The 23,505-nt window shown below is 47.2% G+C and overlaps 2 protein-coding genes across 2 annotated transcripts; one reads left to right on the plus strand and one right to left on the minus strand.

The window, feature by feature from the left end:
* Positions 1–8,601: 8,601 nt before the first annotated feature.
* EDB93DRAFT_1258005 (uncharacterized protein) lies at positions 8,602–9,633 on the minus strand (the record flags this gene model as incomplete). The annotated part of the gene is made up of 4 exons (XM_041454118.1): positions 8,602–8,906; positions 8,963–9,226; positions 9,280–9,473; positions 9,527–9,633. 4 exons carry the CDS (start codon positions 9,631–9,633, stop codon positions 8,602–8,604), a joined length of 870 nt encoding a protein of 289 aa, XP_041300657.1.
* A 576-nt stretch (positions 9,634–10,209) lies between these two features.
* On the plus strand, positions 10,210–13,066 carry EDB93DRAFT_1243973 (uncharacterized protein; the record flags this gene model as incomplete). Its single annotated transcript, XM_041452196.1, has 8 exons — positions 10,210–10,277; positions 10,314–10,747; positions 10,793–11,180; positions 11,238–11,377; positions 11,495–12,005; positions 12,040–12,158; positions 12,211–12,387; positions 12,444–13,066. 8 exons carry the CDS (start codon positions 10,210–10,212, stop codon positions 13,064–13,066), a joined length of 2,460 nt encoding a protein of 819 aa, XP_041300658.1.
* Positions 13,067–23,505: the final 10,439 nt, after the last annotated feature.

The following is a 23,505-nucleotide window of genomic DNA, read 5'->3' on the forward strand; positions in this document are numbered from 1 at the left end:
GGCAACAGAAGCTGGATTGCATGACAGAAAAAGTAAAAGGATCATCACCATAGTACTATTGAGCGAAATTCTCCCATTCACAAATTACGGAACAACGGCGCGAATTGAACGAGTGTTGAACCTAAAGTCTGGTTTCTAAGGGTCAGGCAACGGTGTTGAGTTACTCGGTGTATGATTTGTGAGGGTCAGGATCCAGGGTGCGACGTGCGTGCGGATTAATTGCTTAGACGAACGGCAATCGAGCCGCAGTGACAACGATAAGTACGTGCTGCCTCAAGATCCTAGACGTCAAGGGACCACTCCAACGATTTGGTCACCCACCAAAACACATGATGGTTAAGCAGAGTTCGGCGCTGTCCACCGGATTGACTCGGGTTCATGGCAAAAGACAAGACGAGGTCGACTCGGATGTCCGGTCATAAGCACCTCACTAAGATAGTATTGATCGTCGATGAACCCCGTGGTACACTTGGGCTGAAAAATGAATAATAGAATAGTTAATAGAACTCACAAAGATAAGATCATGATTTCAGCTTTGAGTCCACTGAAACTTTGATTGAAAACCTTTGTTTGTTTGCAATTGTGGTGGCACCGAGTCACCGAGTCTAGCTGTTTGGCAGTGCTTGACTCGGACTTGGAACACGATACAGGGTCACCGTGATTGCGACTCCGAACCTCTTAGACAATGTCAGGTCATAGACACCTTGGATTCAATCTGTTGTCTCCTCTATCCCCAGGTTGCCGTGAGTGTACTAATGCCTCAGTGAACTCGCAGGTTCTATGTGGCTCGCTGCATCAGAGCAATTAGCTAAGTCCTGTGAAGCTAGGTCCAAGCCATCATCACGGGCCTAGCTTGCCTGAGGGCACAGGCGCATCACCAGTTATAGTCGCTACAACGGCCGCCTGACTTCCAAAATTAAAATCAACTCCACTACCTGTAGTCATATGTTCGGTACCCCAATTACCATAGCCCGCGAGCCTCCCCGACGGCCACCTCAGCTCGACTTACACGATCCAATAATGGCACAACCTTCGGTCATTTACTATTTCGCCTCAACTATCATTAAGGCTGACGGCCGTCTCACTTTAAATTCTGTACAGAGATACTTAAGCACCTAATACACAGTCGGCATCTCGAGCTCCCAACGTGCCACAAGCACATGGTGCGTCACAGCGTGCGCTCTAAACGGAGCAAAGGCTAGTCGGATACTCCTGCAGGATCTTTGTGCTTGACAGCATTTCCTGTGCGTGAAGAGTTGATTCAAGCTGTTGTGGTATCCTAGCACTAACATCCAGAGTCAATACTCGGTGGTGGATCGTGTCCGAGTCATGGTGTCGCGGTACGTCATCGTTACTGAAGGCATCAACGGATTGTTAACAAGTCCCCGGAGCAGTACATCGTTGATATTTGGTTGGCAGGGGCCGGGTGGTATAATCACGCACCGACAAAGTACCGATTGAATAAGAACACTTCAGAACATCTTAAGGCTATCCACTTGTGCAAGATAAAAGCCGTAAGAACATTGTAATCTTGCTCTACTTTCCATTACACTGGTGAATGCATCACTACCTATCGCGAACAATGTTTATTCTTTTTGTAATCGTTTCTCTCATCTCATCAATTAATGCTACATCCATAATATCTCGCTCACAGTCCTACCCACTATCTCAGCCCGCTGTACATGGTCCTAAAACTCGATTAACCATAGGTAATAGATTCATCGCTCCCGATGGCTACAACCGCTCGTGAGTCTATTATCACGGCACTCGAAACTCCTTTCTGATCTTTGACAGAGCAACTGTTGTTGATGGCACATTTCCTGGACCTTTGATTACAGCCCAGAAGGTGAACTTTTGTTGAACTCCTTGTCGGGCGCCAGTGCTAACCTCTGAATAGGGAGATCATTTTGACATCGAAGTTGTCAACAAGCTGAAGGATGACTCGATGTTTGTGCTTACCAGTGTCATAAGTAGTGTCAAATCATCAATACTGTTATAATTAACATTGTTTACCACAGCACTGGCATGGTATCTCCCAGAATAAGACGAATTACGCGGATGGCACGTCCTTCGTCACACAATGCCCCATTACGCCGAACCACTCTTTTTTATATCCTTTCTCCGCCCCGAATCAGGCGGGCACTTACTGGTATCACAGTCATTATTCTGTCCAATATGTCAGTATTGCTCGAACCTTGCATGCGCATTAAAGAACTGACCTATGGAACAGTGTGATGGTCTCAGGGGACCCCTGGTAATCTATGATCCTCAAGACCCTTTGGCATACATGTACGATGTCGACGATGGTGAGCGGTAAATTGGTTCATATGAACCCTCTGACCATCATGTGTTTCCAGCAAGTACTGTGATCACGCTTGCCGACTGGTGAGTCTTGCGAACATGGGTAATCTGCCCGATTAAATCAGGATCACTAGGTATCATACTGTAGCTCCAGACTTACTTGACACTATACCTGTTGCCCAGTCTATGCTTATCAACGGACACGGTCGCTATGCTGGTGGACCCCAGTCTGAGCTTGCTGTGATCAACGTCATGCCGGGGAAGCGATATCGCCTGCGCTTGGTTCAAATGTCATGCGACTCCAACGTCCTGTTCTCCATTGATGGCCATAATTTAACTGTCGTCGAAGCGGATGGACAACTGACAGTACCTCTGGTGGTAGATCAGCTCCAGATTTTTGCAGCTCAGCGCTACTCTGTGATTCTAGTAACCGATCAGCCAGTAGATAACTACTGGGTACGCAGTCTTCCAGATACGGCAAATGCGACCTACGATGGGGGAATGAACTCTGCTATCCTACGTTACCAAGGCGCCCCAGAGGCTGACCCGACTACACCTACGAACCCATTGCAAGAGACAAACTTGCACGCTCTAATCAACCCCGGTGCTCCTGGCATTTCAGAGTATGGTAAGGCAGATATCAACATCGCCCTCGATGTTTCCGTCACTGGCCTACAATTCTTTGTCAATAATGTCACATTCCAATTCCCCACCGTTCCTGTTCTACTCCAAATCCTTAGTGGAGCTCGAGACGCTTCTCAGCTCCTCCCACCCGGGAGTGTGTACGTTCTCGAGGCCAACAAAGTGATAGAGTTGACGGTGGCAATAACTGGTCCAGGCGGACCTTTGCGTCTTTTCCATTCATCCAATATCTTATGTCACTCATATATATTGTACCAGCATCCCATACACCTTCACGGGGTAATTTCGCCGTGACTTTGAAGGCACATTTAGCTGGTTACTCATGAGTATTAGCATACATTCGATGTTGTACAGAGCGCGGGAAGCAGTACCTTCAATTATCAGAACCCCGTTCGCCGCGATGTAGTCAGTGCTGGGAGCGCTGGGCAACAAATGGTGATACGATGGGTCACCGACAATTCTGGTCCCTGGTTCTTGCATTGGTATGACGTCATTTTATCGAGTTTTTCAAGAAGAATACTAACTCCGAACCAACAGTCATATTGACTGGCATCTTGCAGAGTATGCGTGTAAATTTTCTCATGAACTCAATGGCTAATTCTTTAAATCCAGTGGTTTTTCCGTGGTGATGGCGGAAAGTCCCTCGGATACCGACGCACATGTGAGCCCCGTGCCGTGTAGGTCATACGTCAAGAAACTGTATTTCTACGGCTGAGCTGCTTTACAGATGAATGGGATCGTTTATGTCCAATCTATGACAATTACCAGGGATTGCCTCCTACGTTACCTGAGGGAGGTTTAGATCTTAATTGACCAATATAGGGCTTTAGTCCTACTCTATAAGGTTTTTATTTTATTTTTGAATCTTGATATCAGAGAACAATTAAGTCGGGCAAAGTACTGTATTGAGCGGGTATTTTATTTACTATTTTATTTTGCACTTGGCAGTTCCATGTGAGAGTTGTGAGGGACAGATGGAGCCAATTTGAATGTTGACGTTGAATGTGTACATTTCAACTGGCTGACTCGGTTAAAGGGACCAGGCTGCGGGCACCACCTAGCATTCTGGCATTGTGCGGCTCTTTACAAAGGTTTACTCATGAAGGAAGAACAATTCTTCAGCGCTTCAACCACCTCCATATGTATCTCTTCAGCGAGGCGACCTTTTAAAGCCTAATTTCTTTAGCAGTATTTGCTTAGTCATCATAAATCTCTCAGTCTATACGTTGTTTCTCAGAGAACTGGCAGCTGAGCAGGCGAAGCCCAGCTAGCGCCGTGCACACTTACAACCAAGCCAATGCGTTTTGAACGTTCTGCACAACCCTGCAAGTGCAAGTGCTGGTTGAAGCAGGTTTACCATCTTGCAGCTCGTTTGACAGTTGACTCCGAGTCATCACTGAGACCAGCAGGGTCAGCACTACTATTTATGTGCCAATGCAATAAGATATTGCAGTCGCGAAATGCGCCATGGTGCATAACCTGGCTCCTGCCTGCGTATACCTGCTAGTTGCGCGATTGTAACAATGAAGACAGAAGATATAGATAATGCTTGTATCCAACCTATAGACTTACTTTCTCCAAACCGCGGGTCGTGGATATGAACATCATCGACGCTGAAATTTGCGTTAAGATCAATGTGAGCGACTCTCGTACTCTCTGCAATTCGTAACACCAACGCAAGTCATGACGCAGGTCAGCGAAAAAACAACACTGACCGAGGCCAACGATGTCTATCATTTCTCTGTATGTCTGACTTTTTAATCTCTATCTTTACCACTCACGAATGTCTCCTAGTATAGATGCCTCTGGTGTCTTGCGGGCTATGAACATTAGGACCATTCAGGATCTTACAGTCGGTTTATGACCATCGTAGTCTCCTTTTCTCACCTCAGTACATTGTCAATCACCAGGTTTCATGAGTCCAGAAGACTTGATACCCAAGCCTGTACTCGACTTCAATGGTATTGGGTATGTTGTCTTTCCTCTCAGCCTCTTTCTTTTTCAGAGCGCTCACAGTACAAAACGTATAGATGGCAGTCAAATCACTGCTCGATTCACTCCAGTCCTGCACGCCTACATTACGTCGGACTGTCAAGAGGCCGCAATCATACGAGCTGCCATCGACACCTCTACGATCTGGCCGGGCTTGCCGAGAGCACGACTTGGACCCTTAAACGCGACGCAGCCACTGGACATTGCGCCTTCGTTTTAAAGAGTGCGAAATCGCTGCGCCTAACTATCTGTCCAGTGAGATTTTTCGTGGCCTATTTTTCTTTATAAGGTCGCTCAGTAATATTTTGCGATAGTTGGTATTGTTTTGATCAATAGGCCTCTATCTATACAGTCACTTGATCGAAAAACCAGCGATGGTTCACACAATTCGGCCAACGGGAGGAACGCTCGCCGGATATGTGCATCTTTGCTCCAAACAGGGACGACCTGAGATAGCAGCACTACGTGGGTACATGTTCTAACATATGTAAGGACGAAACGTTTCATAATGTGGAGACATTTCCCCTGCTGCTGCGCTATGCCGCACAGAACCGATCATCGCACTTGCGGCATGTGCGCAGCTAGCTGGTATATTCTCAACCCGTCGAAAACTCACATCATCCTCAACATTATATCAAGGGGTCCCCGCCCAGACTCTTTGACATTCCTCGTTTTTTCTAAATTCACCACCTGTCAGCTCATCAATACCTAGATCTTGCTTCTTCCGCATACAAACAAGCAATTGAACATTGTGGTTGCTGCCCATCATTTGTCCTGCAGGTGTTTTTGAGACCAAATCGGGGCCAGGTTCCAGGCAGTGAAAATACGTCTGACAAGGCCTCAATCTGTTCACATTTGGACATTTACATTGTACACTACAGTTGCTGTTGTTCGAATGGCGCGCCGATATCGTACTTTTGACAGTGCGGTGTAGAGCTAGTGAATAGATCAGCGTCGAGGTTGAGAATGGCTTTTTGTAGTCTTCAAAGATTCAGAAACGGAGATAAGAGTAGAATCTGACACGGAAGCGCACAGTGAGTTGCCCATCCTGGCTAATTCGTCTCAGTTATCTCATTAAGTATTTTTTCGCATTGTAAAGAGTGGACTACGAAGACACTGACAGGGAGCGGTGGAGTAATGTACACATGGGGGTCAAACAATTTGACAGTAATAACCCCGCAGGACATCGTTCAGACTTTTTTTGATACTAAAAACTATATGAAGAAACCCAGAAAAAGCGTACCTTGTTTAGGGTTATAAATTATAGCAATCATACAATCGTCCAGGTAACGAATATTGCCCTTTGAGGACAGGCCCGGCCAGCTCGTCGATCGGACGACGTATAATCAAAGAATGAATACATGTATAAAAGGCGAAAGAAGACACATCATCATGACATGTCTACATCTTGAGCGAGGTCGGGTCGAGGTTCTCCTCGGGCTACTGAGTTAACCAGCTCCCTTCTCACTTCGAGGCCGATCTGTGGATGGGGGTTAACGCGAATGACGTCCAGGAGAGCATCTTTTTGGTCAGGGGTGAGATCCGGTGAGTATCTATAAAAAGCCAGATTTAGATTGGTACCGATATCGAATGCAACAACCTGACCTCTGGCAGAAAGCTAACAGGCTTTGATGCCAGAGCACCGGAAGCTTTTGGGTGTCGCCACGCCCACGAGCCTTGTAAGTGTTGGAAAGACGAATGAAATGGAACACCAAGGCATCAACAACTTTGTATGGAAGTTGGTACTTTTTGTCGATCAGCACGCGAATAAATAGAGAATTCGGTCCTGAAAGCAATAAGTTACCTTGAAGATAACGAAAAATGATATTGTACCTGTATAGTCCATGTTTGCTATCCGAAGTAAAGCTGCCGCAGAATGCAAGACAGGCACTTTCTTCTTAGCAACGACAGAAGCAATGATAGCGGCCTCTTTAAGGGTACAGCCGTCCTAGTAATAGTGAAAGTGATTAAGTATGGTTAGAAATGTAAGTCCGACAACCCACCTCCAACATCGGGAACACGATACCCTTGAAGAATGCTGCAGGTTTAAATAATGCGCGCTTTAGGCATTCATAATATTGTACATTGAGTTTTTTATTGCTCTGTATATCCTCCCGTATTGCATCCAGGAGGACCACGGAAAGAAATATTTGAGCCTGAGCAGGCTTCATCGTCGACACAAAGATTCGTGTTGCTGCTCTACATGCATGAGGGCTCCAATTTTCGGGACGAGTGAGCGCCAAGACTCTTGCCCATGCTGGGAGCGAAGGAATCACTTTGAAGAATTTTGGTAATGGCCCCGACTTATACCCGTGCAGGAAGATTGCGAGTCTGCAAGAAACATGAGATTCAGTAAACATTGCGTGAGACAGGATGTACGTGCTTTGAATAAGATTCTACAAGTCTAGGATCAAGACCGAGTGCTGGATCAGGATGTTCTTGATCTGGAAAATATGAGATGATAGCCTGAGCGACCAGGATTTGATCCGTACCCTGCTGCACTTTTTGCATGACATTGACACCATTGGTCTCCCCACTCTCCAATTTAGCAAAAATGATATCCGCTAATGTTCGGCGTTCACCAGAATTAGATGGCAGGAGCGCATCCAATACTTTAATATCTCCAGAATCTATTTGCTGAGGGGGATGGATGGTGAGATGCAAGCTAGCTACATCAGAATGCACTGACAAACATATCCTCTGCATCACCGTTATCACTCATGTCATCATCGTCACTGTTCTCATCATCATCATCGGCGAATTGTACTCTGGGCTTAAAGTTCTCGCGTTCATCTTCATGCCGAGGCTCATCCTCGTCCTCGGGCATATCGATCTCTTCTTGCTGATCCCTCGCGAGCTCAAAGATTCTCCTCGACATTTTTGGGTCAAGTACCTGTGCATTGCTCGATCAATCATTTTAACGAGCACGACTAGAATGTACACACTTCTGTGTTCTCTTCATCGTCGGAGGATTTCTGCCGCTTGGTGCGCTTCCCCGGTTGAGATATGCGACCGTATTTCGCTTGTTTCTCATCGACATCCAGTTGTGCGAGGAGAGGGTCATGCCTTGGCTTCACTGATTTCTGTACTCGAGGCATGATGGTATGTATGCGATTTACCGAAACATTATTTTCTGATGGATATTGATTACTTAATAATTACCTACAACCCTCCTAGTCGTCCTGATAATAGTTTAAGGAAAGAATTCCACATCGGGTCTGGTGTAACTATGTAGTACTAACTGCTCGTTCGGTACGAGTTATAGGTACCCTGTTATCACTCAAACGTTACTCGGCTCCATCAAACCCTGAGGAAACAAGGTACGGACATCCTCACATAATTCACAAGGAAAGGACCCCAGACTCTTACTATGATGTTCGCTTCAGCTTGTTTGTGACGGCATCACCCAGCCGTATATAACCTCAACGCATTCATTTCTTCACCCATCAACACATGCTTCTGTCTCCAGAACTTTTCCCTTCCCTTCCGCTGCTCATGTGTCCCTCTAAGCTCCTTTTTCTCTCTCGCTCTTGAAACCTTGCAAGTTTACTCGTTATTTGTGAAGTATGTTTAAGTTCTGTGACAGAACTCAAACAAACTTCGTACTTATAGACTACTTGAATATGTACATGGTCCTGTAATTTTGTAGCTGTCTGTGCCAATACACTATCTCTCTCTGCATCCTTCGATGATGTGCAACCTCAGTGCGGTTGGAATAAATACACATCTGCAACCATCACACTTCTCCAAAAGACAATTAGCATCAAACTCATGAATACCCCCACCAGCTGCAAGCTTAAACAAGTGATCCTGCTCGTTCGGAGACAGGATAGGGCCTTCCTGGACCATGGGTAAGTCAGGAACATCTTCAGGAGGAACTACGAGAGCATCAGGCTCAACATGTTGCATTGGGTGTTGCACTGGGTGATGTGCATGGCCAAGCAACTGATCTCTCGCAGTGGGAAAGACAGCTGTAGACGAATTCATGTGAGTTAATGAAAGATGAACGAAAATGAAAAAAAAACACCAGAATGACGACGCCTGTTATTATTAGTGCGAGCAGGAATGGCAGAGACTGTACGAGTCCATGTTTGTGAAGGATGAATGGACTGATGGGCACCGAGATAGTCCATAAAGTATGGCGCGATTTCTGAATGACGGAGAGGTGAATTCAGCCATCGAAGTTCAAACCTAGTTACGAGAGCGGCAGTGTTGGCGGCAGCTTGAAACACAGGCCAATCCTCATAGGTTGAAATATGGTGCGCAGTGTGACACGTCTCGTTGAGATTGACTGTGAACCGAGTAAGGTAGAGATAGAGGTCGTCAAAAAGTTCAAAGACTTACTTGAAAAACCGCACTTGTTATTGCGGAAATAACACACAGCTTTCGTGAATCCATTCATTGTCGATACAAAACGAACAGGAGTTGCACACTCCTCCACGGCACTGCAGAAGCACTCCCAAGAAGTGCGCCTACGTCGCAAAAATTGGGCAATGCCCGCGGGTGTTACACGAGTTCTAGTTGTGCGGGAAACTGGACTGAAATGAACGAAATGTTAGCATGATATCTGGATAGGATAAATCAGACGCACTAAGCTATTTCGACGCACTGTTTCACATCGCGTGAGTAGATGACGAGCTCCGTGCTGCTTCGTTGGTAGCGACGGCAAAGCAGAAACATGGAATCAGAAGCTGGCATGGTAGATGGTTGAAAAATGAGATGACAAGCAGAAGTAAAACTCACGCACCTTTTATAATGTGCCCCAGCTGAAGCCGCTGGTCTCTTGGTCCACGTCCACAGCGAGGTCGCCGTCCTGCTTTATTGCTTGTATATTGAAGTGAGAAGAGGCGGAAAATATAATTCAATGGTACTTTACCTTTCTTTCTCGTCTGACACTCTTCGCTTCGAATGGACATTTGTCAAGCGAGGACGTTGTCCAATCGAATGGCCATGGAATTCGATGGATGAACCTAGAATGATTTTTAGGCTGTTGCAGTAGTTTGGGGGAAACCTTGTTTGAAAATGGCCCCAGCTGATCGGTCTGTTTAAACTCATCAAAATGAATTTTCTGACAGCTTGAGGGTGTGCATAGAGTTGCCAAGTAAAAACGAGCCTGCTAAGTGCTCTGTGAGTGGTGGAGAGAATCGGAAAGTCGAACTGCATGACAAACAGTTTACACATCGACACCTAAAACAGAAGTTCCCCCTGAACAGTGAAGACACATAGAGTACGAGAGTGATATATACCTTCAACCATGCCACCAGATGTGCCCCAATGGATCTCTCAGAACATCAATGTCTTGCTGTCCAACGTGCCCAATCCATCCTTAGCGATGCTGGATTGTCAGCGTCTGATCTCGATTACTCACCAACTACTAGCACCCGATCCTTGACCCCTACAACTTTGAACACGTCTCCTGCTGCATCGTCCATCGCCCCGTTACCCAGCACTGAGCCCTCCCCAATTGTTCAAGCTTCCAACTACATTCCACCGCCGGCGCGTCAGTTCACTGCAGACGAAATCTCACGAAATGCTCACCGTGTCAACCGGCAGACGACTGTCGATGCCATAGTTGAACATCCTCTTGGGGCAATTGTGGAGTATCCTGAAACTGGATCAGTCATGGGACAAGCAGTCGCGCACATTTTCTCGATATCTGCGAACTACATTACTCACGAGTTTGACAATCCTAAAGCTTCATTCCAGTACTCGTTTGGTGACGGACATGGAGGCCGGAAGAACGTTCTCTGCCATTTGCTTCAAGATAGCACTGATGGCAAACCAGTTAAGTGCAACAGGATTTCGACGTCTTGTAAGTTTCGTCAATCTATGCATGAATCATGTCAGTGACGCTCAGTGATGTGCTTAGGTAAGGGCCTGAAGGCATGTTCCTCCAACACTGACGCATTCATCAATGCCACCCATTCATACACCCACCGGGCACACATCAGCGAACTTATCACTCCTACCAGAGCATTTTCTCCCACTGATGATTCAGCAGAACGGGAAGTTTTCACCAAGACATTTGCATTTGTCTGTGCACTTAAGGTACACGGCTGTAGTTTCCGTACCAGCACTGAGTTCACAGATTTCAACTTCGAGAATGACTTGGATGATTCAAACATCGACCCCAACGACTACGAACGTGCTCTTGTGACTCCTACCGCCGCATCCTCGCGCTCTCCGACGTCTTGTTCGGGCAACCTTATTATGCGCACTGATAAATACAATCAACGATTCATCCAGTGAGTATATTGTCGCCATCATTCTAATATTTGCTAATCCAATCACCGTGGCTGTAGATGTGAACATCGTTCACGCACTGACCGGGCACATCTCATCCTTTGGAACCTTCAAGAATTCAATATCAACTATCTTCAAGCATTGCTCGCCCACGACATCGCAGCAATTCTTATTCACGAAGAACGTGCGGAACATTGTGGTTATGGACCCCTGGTGCCTTGCAATTTTGTTGCTTCACCAGTCGAGCACAAGCAAACATGTGGTGGGTCATTTTTTTCAAACTCCCTGTCTCTCAGCTGATGTCGTGTTTGTGCAGCTCATTGGCACAGGAACTCAGCCGGCATGTTGGAACGTGGTCGTCTCCTTAAATGGGAGCATGACTGCCAGTCAAAATTCGATATCTTTGTCCCTGTCAACCTTGTTGCTGTACCCCGCATCGCTATTGTGTGTCGCAACCCACACTCTCACCCGCCACCCGCGCCAATCAAAACACCACCTCCGCTCGTTGATTTGTTCAGGTCGTTGCTAATGGATATGGATTGGGAGCTTGCCGATGCAACTCCTAGACGTATTCTATGCGACTCTGGATTCATGCGGGGGCTACGTACGGCTTTGGGTTGGACACAGGACCGCAGTCCAACTCTTGCTGACCTTCACCCATCTCTAGCGAATCTCGATCATGTGCATCGTCTCATGTATAAATTCCGTCGTGACAAGTATCCAATGGGGACCGGCTTTCGAGGTGCAAAACTGCTCGTCGACAAGGAGAACGAGCTGCCATGTCATGCGCGCTATGTTCAGGTGCGCAGAAACACACACTCTCCCTGGTGGTGTTGATTTCCGTCTCATTGTTTGTATGAGTCCCTTGATGTCGCGCCATCTACTGCTCGCACGCCGTGTGTCAATTGACACGTCATTCAAGCGCTTGCACGGCTGGCAAGAATTTGAGATTGAAGCTTGGGACAACAACCACATGCGATGTAAGTTTATGTTCATGTCACTTGAATTCATCAATACTGATACTAAGTATAGCTCTTACGGGTGCACGAGCATTCATAAATTCACAATCTGCACAGGCACACTTGGTTCTTTTTCGCCGAATCTTTTCAATCGCCAGTGAGGACACAGGAACACCGGTATCTTTCAAACACATCCATGGTAGTGGCTACGAGTCAGTAGTGGCAGACGCTCATATGGGTCAGGGTCTCAGTACGTATTTTTTCCTTTCCTTGGCTTACAAGCAAGGCTGACGTGTTTCACGGTAGGACTTGGACTGTTTTGCTCAGAGCTTAGCAAAAACATCAAGACTCCATGCATTTACGAACCGCATCGCAAGTTATGCGATCTGACTCCCTACGATCACCTTCGCCGGTTCTACCGTTTGTGTATCGTCCATTTCAAGAGGAACTTGCGGCCGCTTCAATCACAGGTGTTGAAGGAGGTATATAATGCCATGCTGAGTCTATCTTCATCAGATGCACATCCCAATTTTCAGAGGACGCTCAGTGTCATCAGAGGTGGCGGCCGAAAAGCTGAAGCATGGCTTAAGGACAAACTTCAGACTAACAAGTTCGCATTTCCCGCGCTATACCGTCCTGCAAGCTTCATACCTGAAGATATTTGGCGTGCATGCCCAACCACCACAAACGGCAATGAGCAGGCCCACCGCAACATCAACCGTGATGGGGTGCACTTAACACTTCTTGGAGGTATCATGAGAGGCCGAGCCTTTGACGACCGAGCGGCACAGAGCATCGACGTTCATGCATCGTTGGGCATCGGCACTCGTGATCGTGATGCTACTCATGCCTACCGAGCCTCAAGAAGCATCACTCGTCAAGGTAATCTTCGTCTACGTCATTTACCCATTGTTTTGACAGCATCTTAGCCCTTTCACAGCGCCATCGTGTCACTCAACATCCGCATGATGACGCTATGCATGTGCTGTCACAGCAACCAGCACCCAGAAGAATCCTACCCTTCACACCAGTACCATCCTACTCGCTTTTCAATGCTCTTCGACCAGATGTCAAAGGTGTTCTGGAGCTGTGTCCATGGAGGCAACATTCTGCACGCAATAATTGTCCCCGACGACGATCAGCCTATTCTAACAGCTATGTTAGTGACCTCGAGTACGCCCTCACACCTGGAGCTGGTATCATTGATTATTTCCCTCCCCCGTCTTGATGATGGCGCTAACCTATACACTTTCATACGCTATTTACCAGGACTATCTATACACTTTCATATGCTATTTACCAGGACTATCTATACCCAGTCATGATATCCCTGACACTTTGATACTCTTTGCTTCAAAATAACCAAAGTAAACTCCATTAATGCCGTCAAGTCTTTCTAGATAATCCGCTCAAGCTTGTTCATACCGACTCCATTCTTCCATCGCTCCCTAGTATCTCACTCCACGGACGTAATACTCAGCTCCCTTCTCCCATATAGCCCGGATTTGATGTCAACAAGGTGTCTATTTTCTCAACTACTAGTCTGCTACTAATCTTAGTGTACACCTACCAACCCTCCAGGTCAACCAGGAAACTTCTCGCAGCTACTACCAGGGCAGCAGAGGCCCAGCGGCCCTCCAAGACCAAATGGCGCTGCACCTCCATTCCAATCCCCAACGATGTCTCGCTCTCCCAAGACCAAATGGTGCTGCGCCTCCATTCCAATCCCCAACGATGTCTCACTCTCCCCATATTACAGGAGGCAACCCTGGCTCCGGACCACCATAAAACCCATACCCGCTGTGCAGGTCTCACTATAGACGATTCCAGGGGAGCGCTGATGTAGAATAGAACTGGGAGTCAGGGACAACACCGTTACGAGGATAATGGAGGGATGTGGGCAGAAGGGAAGCAGATGGGTGAAGGAATGCGTTGAGGGTTATAAACAGCTGGGTGATGCCATCACAAGTAAACTGAACCGAACATCATAGATCGGTCTGGGGTCCTTTCCTTGTGAATTATGTGAGGGATGTCCGTACCTTGTTTCCTCAGGGTTTGATGGAGCCGAGTAACGTTTGAGTGATAACAGGGTACCGGAAACCCGTTCGGTACTGAGGGAGTTACTAAGGTTCAATCTGATTTTCGTTTCCGCTTTGACGGCACAGGCAGAAAAATCTAACCATTACTAGATAGTCCCACGAGTCCGTGTGTCCCGAGAGTCCGCGCATCGACTCTAGCACACGCAATTCTGCACAGAATCCTTATGTATGGTATAGTCAAGTTCCCCCTAGCGTAATACATAGTGTGGTATTTTTTATTTGAAGAAAACCGAAGTAGATCTCGTCCTATGGCGAAATTATTGGTGCTGGAGGGCAATTTTGTGCATAGAAGGCTCACTATGAAGGTCAGATCACCTCATAAAATTCTGGAATGTGGTGTGATGGTTATACATGATGAGGAAATACCAAAACAAATTTCTCCGGGGCTACATGCTTGTCAGGATCATCTGTGATAAAAGAAATATGCCCCAGACGTGACAATCTATGCAAAGCGTTACATTGAGACTGTGTAAATCAAAACTCCGCAATGCCGAAATGCGGCACAAAAACACCAATGCAAAATTGAAGTCCCCAACGGCTGCATGGTCAAGTCCAAACAGCTGCGCGAGGCTCAAGAAGAAAAAGTCAAGAAGGCCTGCGCAAAGCTTTGGGAAGATCAGCGAGCTGGTAACACACCAAACATCAGGAGAACAGCAACTTACTATGGTATTCCCGAGAGTACTCTTCGTGGCCGCTTTCGTGGTGTTCGTCCTCCTAGGGAAGCCCACAAACATCAGCAACTACTCTCCGAGCATCAAGAAAAAGTTCTTGTGGACTGGATTGAGCACCTCGATGCTGCAGGCAACCCAATCAGTAAGCGGACCATCAAACAGAAGTGTTATGCACTCTGTCGAACCTGCAATTCGTCGTCAACTCAACGACCGTTCGACGGGCTTACCAGCGTCATCCTCATCCACTACTCCACATTATGTTCACGCGCTGTCAATGTCTGATCCTCCCTTGGCCGCTGTTCATTCTGGTGTTCAAGTTGCACCTACTTTACTTCCTCATGGACACCTGCATTATCCATTCTCTCCCCAGCATAATTTACATCATGCACCTAGCAACACACACTATCATACCGTTCCTCATCATTCTCTTCACAATTATCATATACCTGCACAAGCTACACCTTATTATTCACATTAGTTACTCTCGAGAGCCGAGATATAATACTATATATCTTACAATCACATAACTATTGCAATAGAATTGATTGCACACTTCTACCGCGTCGTACAGATTGTTTCGTGTACCATTGCCTCTGACAGCGCGACGAACGGTGCGGACACTGATACGGAGTGCGAAAAGGCATGGCGGCAGACGTGTGACATGGTGTGACAAAGTGCGCGAACTCTAGGGAAAATGCACTTTTCTGCGCGGTAACCTTCCGCTGGACTCAACACGTCGAGATTCAAAAAAAAAACTAGCAGGTGCTGTACTTTCGATGTCACGCTATCGAGCTGTCAACTAATTAAATTTTTATGTTGATGCGTTGTGGAGTAATAGACGTTACGCCAAAATTGCGCGAACTCTAGTGGACATCTAGTAACTCAAGGCACGCCGCATTTTGTGGTTGCTCTCTATCTCCACAGGATGTCCTCGTCTTCGGTTAAAGATGTAAGTCACAGTGTTTGATGAACGACTTCTCTTCATTACTTCTACGCTCAATATGCCCAAGAAATTATCTGAACAACCTGTACTGACCGTCTTTTTCTCATCGATCAGTGTCGCTGATGCATTTTTTCTACTCATAGACCCAGACCCTGGATAAGAACGGCCAAGAAATCACTAGCGTTGGCTTCCAACGCTTTGGGTTTGACTGCGAGGTGGCCCTTGACGCCCTCCGATCACTGTATCTTCGATCGCACTATGTAGTCTCAGTTTCTGAGTCCCAGGTTCAGGAGCTAGACGCTAAGGAAGAGGAAGGACGCGGGTATTTGACGCAGGGCCCCAATGCCTACCAGTCCAAGTCAATCTTCCATCCAGACACACAGTCGATCTCGTACACGACCCTTTCTCGCTTCGCCCCAGTTAAGCTTTTACCTCCCTCATCAAGGAAGCGCGTTCTCGTCACTGGGGGTGCTGGTTTCGTTGGTTCTCACCTTGTCGATCGTCTCATGCTCTTGGGCCATGAGGTTACCGTCCTGGATAACTTCTTCACTGGTTCAAAGACCACCGTGAGTCACTGGGTTGGTCACCCAAACTTTGAATTGGTCCGTCACGATGTTGTAGAGCCCTTCATGATCGAGTGTGATCGTAAGCCTCTGACCTTGTGTACTATTCGCTTCCTGTCTGACGATCATGGCGTCCCAGAAATATATCACCTTGCTTGTCCCGCGTCTCCTCCGCACTATCAATTCAATGCAGTCAAAACCATCAAGACTTCTTTCATAGGCACGCTAAACATGCTCGGCTTAGCCAAGCGCACGAAGGCTAGGTTTCTCATTAGCAGTACATCCGGTATGGTTCTTTTCGACATTGGGGCTTCTTCTGTACTAATTCCACTCCAGAAGTGTATGGCGACCCTGAAGTTCATCCTCAGCCAGAAGACTAGTAAGCCACGCTCAGTTGCTTCTTATCGTGTTTTTTATTATCTTGTAGCTGGGGTCATGTCAACCCGATAGGCCCCCGCGCCTGCTATGATGAGGGTAAACGTGTTGCAGAAACTCTCACATATGGCTTCCATCATCAAGATGGCGTGGATGTTCGGGTCGCGCGTATTTTTAACACTTACGGTCAGTCTTACACTCTGTGCCGTTTTCATTACTTAACTGTCACCCCTTAGGCCCTCGAAGTTCGTTTCCGTCACGTTTTCATCAGACACCAAATGCTAATCTAACGTTGATCCCACAGTGAACCCTCACGACGGCCGTGTGGTGTCCAACTTTATCGTCCAAGCCCTGCGTGGCGAGGATATGACCGTTTATGGTGACGGCAAGCAGACTCGTTCCTTCCAGTACATCCACGACCTCATCGACGGTCTGATTGCCCTGATGAACTCTGATGAAACGCGCCCAGTCAACATTGGTAACGGTGATGAATTCACTATTGGTGAATTCGCAGAACTCGTTCGCGAGATCGTAGAGAAAGTGCAAAAAGAAGATGGAATCAAACTCGAGCGCCGCGTGCAGATTGTTTATAAGCCAATCCCGACTGATGATCCTCAGAAGAGGCGCCCTGACACGACCAGGGCAAAGAATAGCCTAGGATGGCAACCCCGTTGGTCGGTGCGGATGGGCTTGGAGGAGATGGTCCGATACTATAAGGCTAAGATGTTGGAAGGGAGCATGTAAACGTGGACCGTATCTTTACAATGTTGTTTGTTGCACTCTGTAGTTGATTCTGAATATCATACATATGGGCAATTACTTGTACATGAGTGGTATGAGGGTACTCTGGACATTTAGATGTGGACACGTATACATATGTATATCTGCTAAAAACATTAAGGTAGTTGTGAAGATTCCAGAATCTGTGGCGACCTTGAGAAAAGAAAACAAGCGTTGATACTTTTTGTACAGTGAGTCATGACGGCAACAAGGCCTTCGTTATGATCCCCCTAGGTAGCTGAGTGCTTTGTGTTATCACCTTCTGCATCGTTCCCTTGATAACGTGCTTGTCGACTGAGCTAGCATTGTAGGTTGTTCGTCGCATGCGACCATCCTGGGCGACCTCGTCTGTGACCAGGCTTTCTTTGTTGGCAGTTAGAGATCCCGCCACCGGACGCTCTGGAGAGTTGGCAGTCTTGGAATGTGATTGTTTGTACCCCTTGTAGTTACGAGCGGCTTTAAGCTCAGAAGTGTCTGTCGTCTTATGAAGCACGATAGGGTGGATCGATAAACCATGCGAACATACCAATGTAACTATTGCCATGTTTGTCGCCTTGAAACCAGTGAGCCTCCTTCTTCCGTTCAGAGTACCTTGAAGGGGGAAAAAAGGTCAGCATAATGAAATTGAAGTGCGAACGTTTTGACTGACTTCCGCAACGGCCGACCATCTCTCCCAAGTGGACAGTATGCTTTATCCAAGTCCTTTGCGTAAAACATCAAGTTTTCCAACTGGCTTTTTGCGACATCGTCTTTTACGCATGAAAACGAAAGGGGAGAGCAAGGATCCCTCTGGGCGATGGATGAATCACCGACGAATTCCGCAAGCTTCGCCAGAGCGACCTTCGACCGTTCTCGCATGGTCACTTTCGAAGCAAGGAGGTCAGACCGTGTACGAGGCTGTCGTGCAAGAAACTTTGAGAAGACCTGGTTAACTATCGAAGCGCTTCCAGGGACGATGTTCAAGCAAGCTTTGGCACCTGCAAAAGTCGTAAGACAGGTGGCTACGTGGGATCGCAGGCGCTCCTACCCTTCACAACGTACAGCTGAGCTTCACCACCTTGAACGTTTATTAAATGCTGTTTAAGTTTCTCTGCGTATTTGAGCGGAGCTATGTGACTTGCTTCTCCCTGTAGATATGCATTAGCGCACCGCTCGTTCCTCCAATCAGATTTGCGGGATCGATACCTGAATAATAAGAACAGGGCAAACGATGCTGGAAAGTTCTTCGGGCCTCAAAAGTGTGCGCTTGCACGACGAGTGAGCTGGAAACATAAATAGAAGCCACATAGCGCTCACGTTCATCATAATGTTAACGAGTTCCACTATCCTCAGACGTTTTGTCGGAGGCGTGTATTTCTCCCAATAGGCTATCAGCTATAATTGACTCAGCAAACGTGGTGCCATTAATCAGAAATGACATGCATCATCTTGTAGGTCTAGATTATCGCTCTGGCGCATGGCGGCGTCAATTTGCGAAAAAAATTTGCAATGCTATGATCGGCGGCTTACCTCCCCAGTCATAAAAGTCACCACTTCGTTTCCTGCATGTTCAAAAGAGTCGAGGTCGGGCGCATAACACCACAATTGAAGGAGCTCGTCGTAGGCGTGGAAGACCCATTGCAGTCTATGAACGATTATCAGAAAAAAAAAATCCATCAAATTACAAAAGAAAGGACATACTCTGTCGGAGGGGGTACGTCGCATAAAGTCAGACTCAGAACTTGCTCAGGCCACCTAGACTGATAGTTAGCTGATATCTACCACGCATCGTGTTACATACAATGCAGCGAGTCTTAGAGCTGCATTGACAGAAATGCCCTCGAATGCCAATATGTGCGCAGGAGGTAAAAGCAAAGCCTTTTAATTAAAAAGCATTAATAACCGGACTGTAAATTCCAATGGACAAAAACGTACCTGGCAGACCATAGCAATATCCGCTGCATCGACATAGCTGTCGTGCAATTGACTGGGTCTACATCGTGATCGTCCGCAAGTCCGCTGATCGAAAGCTATCAAGTTGTATTCCCTGGAGAGTCTTGGATCGTCGAAATGTCTGATCAACCAGGTGGAGTCCAAAAATAAAGGGTGGAGGAGGATGCAAGTCGGGCGCGCTGGATCAAAGCTGCCAACGTTCCCGTGATGAGAGTTTGTGATGTACCATATAGACACGTAGTCGTCCCTGGATGGGATATCGATGTAGGGCATACGGAAGAGGAGCAAAGAAATCGACCGACACCCACAAGTTTACAAAACAGTATTATATAAATATAAAAAGGGTTCAACAACGACCGCCGCCCTCCTTAGCCCTGACGGCCCTTGGGTCAAATGCGATCAAATTTTCTCATTAATAGCCGAGTAACCTTCAAGAGGACATAAAAATTACTATTGGACAAACTTGTACATATACGATATTTAATCCCATCGTCGCTGCAAGGAGTACTGGCTTGCTCCCAGTACTCTCTGGCATTGCCCTCATGGAATTATTTGCTATATAATAATGACAACCTCCTAGTACTTTCCCAGCTAAACTCGTTGTCAAGAAAAGTCTTCCAAGAAAGTTTGGATTGACGTTACGAACCACTACTAGTCCCCATTCACGTGACGGCAAGAATGAAGCTGGGCAGAGAGGCCCGAAGTCACAACTTCGGATGCTTCCGCACCCGCTTTGCCGCCGCTTTTGATTTGTGCCTCAAGATAAGATCGACTTCCACTCAGCTCGAGTGCATCAGTCCCGGATTTCCAAGTCAAAATCGGCTGCGTGTCGAAATGAGAAGATCCGAGGACGTACGTCCTGCTCCTCAAGCTCCTCAAGTTTTACAATTGCGATAACTCAGATTCGTTATCGCGTACGACATGCCGGAATGCAAGTAAATGGAAGCCACTCAAGCTTCCTCCCCAGCGTCTCAGTTCCTCTCACGTCTCTGTCTCCTGAAGTTAGTCACTTGAGTATGCTATCTCGTGCAGTGCTCGCCGCCGATAGTATACCCAAGTGCCATGTTCTTCATTACCGGAATGGCCAGGCCTAGAACATCGTTCGATGGACACGCAATCAGCTTCCGACATTCGCACGCAAGGTCCGTCACGGTATAAAGTTACCTGCGGCTCTATCCCTGCAGGGTAGCACTTGCCGCAAGTCTAGCCCGCGCCCGGGAGTTTTATGTGCTGGTTGCCTGAAGACACTTTGTATCTGCAATGATAACGAGGCACGGAATAGACACGTCATCCTCACCCCATTATACCTTCCAAGACTTGTATTACTCTTTGTTGTTTCTAGTAACACGGCATGAGATTGGTCCACGTCTTCGTCGCTACTTGGATACTCACCTCTCTATCGACCCGCAAATCAGAAGCGAACATGGTTGGTACTCCGAGGCCTTCCAGCGCAGACTGCTGCTTCTGCAAGAGACCGTCCCATGCGAAAAGGACGCGTTCTGCATCAAACTTTTGCAGCTCTTTGCGAAAAGCGTCGTTCAGCATCTACTATGTGGATTAGAACAAAAAAAAAAGGTGCGATTGTTTGTACTTGTACTTACATCTGCCTCGTATTGGGATATACCTCCGCCAATCAAAGCGGCCCTATAAGGAAAATTGTTAATGATGAAAGGGGATCCGTCGCTGGGAATTGTACGGACTTGGTCTGCGTAACCTTGACTTTATTCTCGTGTTTTCTATGTATAGCGAGTCGCTCTTCCCACAACTGTCTCTCCAAGTCAGTCTGCTCTTCTCGTAACTAAAGTTCAGATATCATATAATGTAAAGCTGTAAAGACCGCCGGACGGACATACATGGGCTACGGCAGCAACGAAGTCTGTGCTTTCTGCCAGTTGTGTGAGATGGGGCAATGCCTGCTGAAATGACATCATGCGGGGGTTTTGCCCGTGTGTGAAACCATTGGTACTTGGAGCTGACTGATGAGCCGACTCCTCTGGAGGTTGAAAATGGGGCGGTGGCTAGCCGCTTGTGAAAGATGTAGGAAGTCTGTTGCGTAGTGAAACGCGATGTCGAAGGTTCGAGTTTGAGGGCCTCGGTAGAATTTTAGGTTCGGATGAATTAAGTTGGGAAAGTAAATCGGCCACCGAGGACGACGGTTTAGACGCATTGTTTGTGGTGGCGGGTGGATGTGTGAGGGGTGGTGTAGCCTGAGGTGTGGTTGAAGTCGGCGGTGTACTCTGAGGCGTGGTCGAGGTCGGTGGTGGCTTCTCCGCTACGCCATCGAGGCCGCCAATACTCTCTTGCCATGCCTGTGACGATCTCAGTCGGTCGAGGAGAGCTTTGATACCTGCAGGATCCTATTGATGATGCGAATCATGATTGATGTTAGTATGTTATATGGCGCTTCTTCATCGCTCACATTGATGTTCGTGAAGTTCATGTGTCTGCTGACTAAGACACTGCCAAGTTGTCTCGGTAGTCACAGAACGCGGACGTTTCCTCTCGATTCTGAATCGAAAACTATCGAGGCCGTTGTTGAGATCGCCGTAATTCTTAAAATTTGAATCCGTGTTCATTCCGGGTGCTTGTGAGTATCCTTTAGTCTAAGGATAATCATATACGCCTGAGCATATAAAATTTCACAGGAACAGATAGGGAGAACAATCGTGGAGTAACGCCAAAGTTGACCCGGTCCGATGTCATCATGACTCCGTTCGACTTACGAAGGAGAAACCTCGGGTGCTTCAGCGTACTTGTCAGTGTCTCCCGATCAAACGTCACAGAGGAGTCGATCGTGGCCTCGTGCCGCGGTCCGATCGGAGCCACCGGTAACCGTAACCACATAGACTCGATCGTAAGTCCATGCGGAATGATTCGGATGATCCGAACCCAGGATTGTCACATCGTACATGTAAATTTTAAAACTTTGACAGGGGCTCCGAACGGACTTGTGTGATATTTTACCTAAGGACTATTGCCTCGAGGTTTCATTATTAAATGTGTCAACGGTCGGGTAACCGCGGTGCGTGTCTACGTGTGTACTTGACAACGGAGTGAGCAGACGGTGGTCAATGCTGAACGCCAAAGCCTTCAATGCATCAACCTCGCCGCCCAATTGAATACCGCGGAGATGCCTGATAATCGCGCACTTTGCGCGACATGGTGACTAACATGCTGTGTACCGACTTTATGTACGCAAGCTCGATCCAAGTGACAGCCCATTAATATTTCAGGAACGAAATCAGAGTTCCGCCAGTGTACATTTGATTTTGTGGAAGTCAAGACTACCCTGGTGCTTTTCTCATACACCCAAATGAATTCGATGAAATTTGCATCGTTCAGTCGACGTAAAATTTGGGTGTGATATGACAAAGGTGGTGAGATCGCCACGGAGCGAATCTACTCTTGCAAATGATGAGTGTACAGATTCATAGAAAAATCCACTCCGGGAGGTGAAAAAAATCGGATCACTGATGCGCACGTTCTGTACATCCAATACAACTCGATATCCGGGTCATTCATCATCATCCCTCGAGGATTCTAGCAAGCCCCTAATGCTGATCGCGGATCCAAATATTCGCTCAAGGTACTGCGGAAGGCCGATTGTATGTTTTGCATGATGTGATTTCCGCAGTCGGCACATCCGAGTCGGTAGCTTGATGAGGTCCGGGCCGTGGTGCACAAGAAGTTGAACCGGTGGGTTCATCTTCGTCAGCATTCTCATCATTCTACTGGCGCTTAGCGGAACAACGTTGTTGCAATAGTGCTAGTGATCTTTCACATACGTGCATAATTTTAATTCCGCGACAACTGTACTATGGTGTAGAGTTGATCGGTAACTGAATTCGCCATATGGTAAGTACGCGAAGTCGGATGAGACCGGCTGCATGATGAGACGAGGCCTCGAACGAATAATTGAAATATGGGTGTATCGTAAATTTCGAGCTTCCGAACAGTCGCTGCGCGGTAGATAAACACCCCGATTATAACCGCATGAATAACCGA

The sequence above is a fragment of the Suillus bovinus genome, assembly GCF_016758785.1.
Source record: "Suillus bovinus strain UH-Sbo-P2 chromosome Unknown EDB93scaffold_244, whole genome shotgun sequence".
Classification (NCBI taxonomy): Eukaryota; Fungi; Basidiomycota; class Agaricomycetes; order Boletales; family Suillaceae; genus Suillus; species Suillus bovinus.